Here is a 2,829-nt window from a genome sequence, read left to right on the forward strand (position 1 = left end):
ATGCCCTCGGGGAACAGCACGGGCACGACGAGCTGCCCGGAGCCCACGGCGGCGGAGCAGGAGGTGCCGGGCGAGCGGCCCCTCTTCAGCGCCGGCACCTACGAGCTGCTGGCGCTGCTTGTCGCCACCATCGGCATGCTAGGCTTGTGCAACAACTTGCTGGTGCTGGTGCTCTACTACAAGTTCAAGCGGCTCCGCACGCCCACCAACCTCTTCCTCGTAAACATCAGCCTCAGCGACATGCTGGTGTCCGTCTTCGGCGTGAGCCTTACCTTCATGTCCTGCCTGAGGAGCCGCTGGGTGTGGGACGCCGCTGGTTGCGTAAAAAATGGGCTTCAGCACCAGCCTCTTCGGTGGGTGACGGGGCCACGGTGGCCTCACGTCCCCTCCCTGTCCCGCTGGGTCCCTCCTCTCGGCTGCCCTCGCTCTCCTTGCCCGCTTTCCCCGGGGGTGCCGCGCCCTGTCCCCCCACCCCACCTGTCCCCAACAGTCACGTACCTCCGCCCCAACCGTCGCCTCCTTCCCCCGCCTCAGGCGACCGCCGCGTCCCTCACAGCTTCGTCCCGGGGGTTTCCTCCCTTGATCAGCTTTTCGCCCCATTTCAGTTAGCGCTCCCGCCCCCCTTCCCTGGCGGGGCGGGAGGAGGCGCTTTCCCTGGGGGTCCCCCTCCCGGCGGCGCCGCACGGCAGAGTTTTGGTAAGAAAGTCGGCTTTGCTGAGGGAAGCGGTCCGGAGCAAACAGTTAATTCATCGGGAGTCTGTTTCTCGGCCTCCCGCGCTTGCCGGTGTGACGGGAAACTTACGGGAAAAGACAGCAGTGTTGTTAAAAGGGGTCTCCGAGTTGGCCGAGTGTTGCGCAGACTTAATGAGCGTAAAAGATTGTATTTTATATGAGGAAACGCTGCGATCTGTGGATAAGGAGCACGTACGGCTCTGGTTGTGGGGTCAGCAGCGTCCCCCCTCGGTGGAACAGGTGAAAACATGTCTGCGTCCTGTGGCAGTGCTCCCCTGCCCCCGAGGGGTGCAGCCGCCCCCGTGTCCGGACTTGTCTGCCTGTCCAGCGTGTGGCAACGCCTTGAATTTCTTTATCCGTATGTGAAACTCAGGTACTATCTTTCAGCCATAACACTGTCACAGTTGGTATTCGGGAAACCACCGATTCCCGTGAAATGGGATTTTTAGCACTGCAGAAGGAGTACTTCTGCTATTTCCATTTTTAGAAAATGTAAGCTCTTTACTGTTTTCTTTCTTGAAATTCATACGTAACCTTTACAGAAGCCTGCAAAAGAACAGGGTGCAGTCCAGCTATGTACGTGCAGTCTGTTAAAAGAAATATAGCTTTCTTTTTACTGACAGAAGGATGCTGTAAAAGAACAGGATTGTGTTCCTAATGGTGAAAGTGTTTGGCTAATTAGTAACTAGATCCTCTCTTCTGGCAGAGGCGTATAAATTAGAGGTGGATCACTGTGCGCGTGCACACACACAATGTGTGTGTGCTGAGAACTGGCTTTAATAAGGCAAGTTAAAGTGTTTCATAAGCTTTGCAGCTTTCCTGCCTAAATCTTTGTTTCACATGGTGCTACTGTATGCCTTTGGTGGGCTGCTGCGACGAAGGTGCCTGGTTTCTCATGGTTGATTTGACTGCTGCTGTGTAGTACAGCAAAAATGTTGTGTCTTGGAAGCTGTGGTGGATGCAGGATGTGGTTAGATGTTTGTGCAAGTTTTGGTATTGGATGATTTCTGCGGTGCCCAGCTCTCAGACATTTGTTTCCTAGTGTTATCAGGGAAAGTACTAAAGAACCCAGCTAAAATAAGGCTGTCTATATCACTTAGCCAGTTCAAATACTTGAGAAACTCAAGTGTCTGTGAACCAGTTTCTGCTAGGTAGCTGAACATTAAGCTTACACGGGAGAAGTGAAGTATCTTTATCTCTTCCTATCTTTATCCCTTATATATTATGCTTACTACTTTTGATGAAGACATTTTGCATATAGGGTCAAAAAATGAGATGTGTAGTAGGGGTAATATAAAAAGCAGACTATAATCATCTCTTACCATCTTCCAAAGATGGAACAAATAGAAACAATGAGAGATAAATTGGCAGGCAAAATGCTTGATCACACGTGATTTTTTTTTTTTTCACTTCTGTTTTTTGAGGTGTGCTGCGTAACTTGTCACTATAAATGTATTCGGTGCTGATGCTTTCCTGCATCCCTCTAATAAACTTGTTCATAAGGAAATGTAGGCAAATTCATGGGCCTTATCTACAGAGTGGTTCAGCTAGCATTACTGACTTACAAAATTACATCTTCCTGTGCTTGGTCATACTATTTTCCTCTTCCATAGTGTGTTTCAGTAGGAAGAATTTTTTTAATGATGTATTAGAAAAGTATGTGTTTGTGTGTAGTCTGTCATATGGAAGTAGGGAGAATGCGCAACTTAATGTTCAGGAATATCTGATGCCTGAATTTACTTTGTTCAGGCATGAACATTTATTCATGTAAAGTAATAGAAAGTATTTAACTTGGCTATTATAATTTGACGCTAACCTAATAAAGTTATGTCTAACCTTAAGCTTTCTTTTTGTACATAGTATTGTTTTCATATTCTCATCTGGAAATAGAAAGATTGTTCTTTTCTGTTTGTGAAGATAAGTGGTTCCCCACCTAACTGAGTAGGACTGCAGGGGCATATCAATACTGAGGGAGGAAAAGAAAAAAAATTATGCCCTGCAGGTAGCATCACACTTTGTTTGCCATCTGGACTATTGCCACCATAGCTTCTATTTTCATTTTGTAATATGCCTATGAAGAGAGCAGTGATTTGTAAG

At 47.9% G+C, this 2,829-nt stretch overlaps 1 protein-coding gene across 1 annotated transcript in view; it reads left to right on the forward strand.

Annotated features, from left to right (window-relative positions):
• OPN3 (opsin 3) overlaps nt 1–2,829 on the forward strand; it is a 24,597-nt gene continuing 21,768 nt past the window's right edge. Inside the window, 2 exon segments of the mRNA XM_009276182.1 lie at nt 1–330; nt 332–353. Of these exon segments, the coding sequence (XP_009274457.1) occupies nt 1–330; nt 332–353 (352 nt within the window).

This window comes from Aptenodytes forsteri, unplaced genomic scaffold (genome assembly GCF_000699145.1).
Source record: "Aptenodytes forsteri isolate BGI_AS27 unplaced genomic scaffold, ASM69914v1 Scaffold10, whole genome shotgun sequence".
In the NCBI taxonomy this organism is placed as follows: domain Eukaryota; kingdom Metazoa; phylum Chordata; class Aves; order Sphenisciformes; family Spheniscidae; genus Aptenodytes; species Aptenodytes forsteri.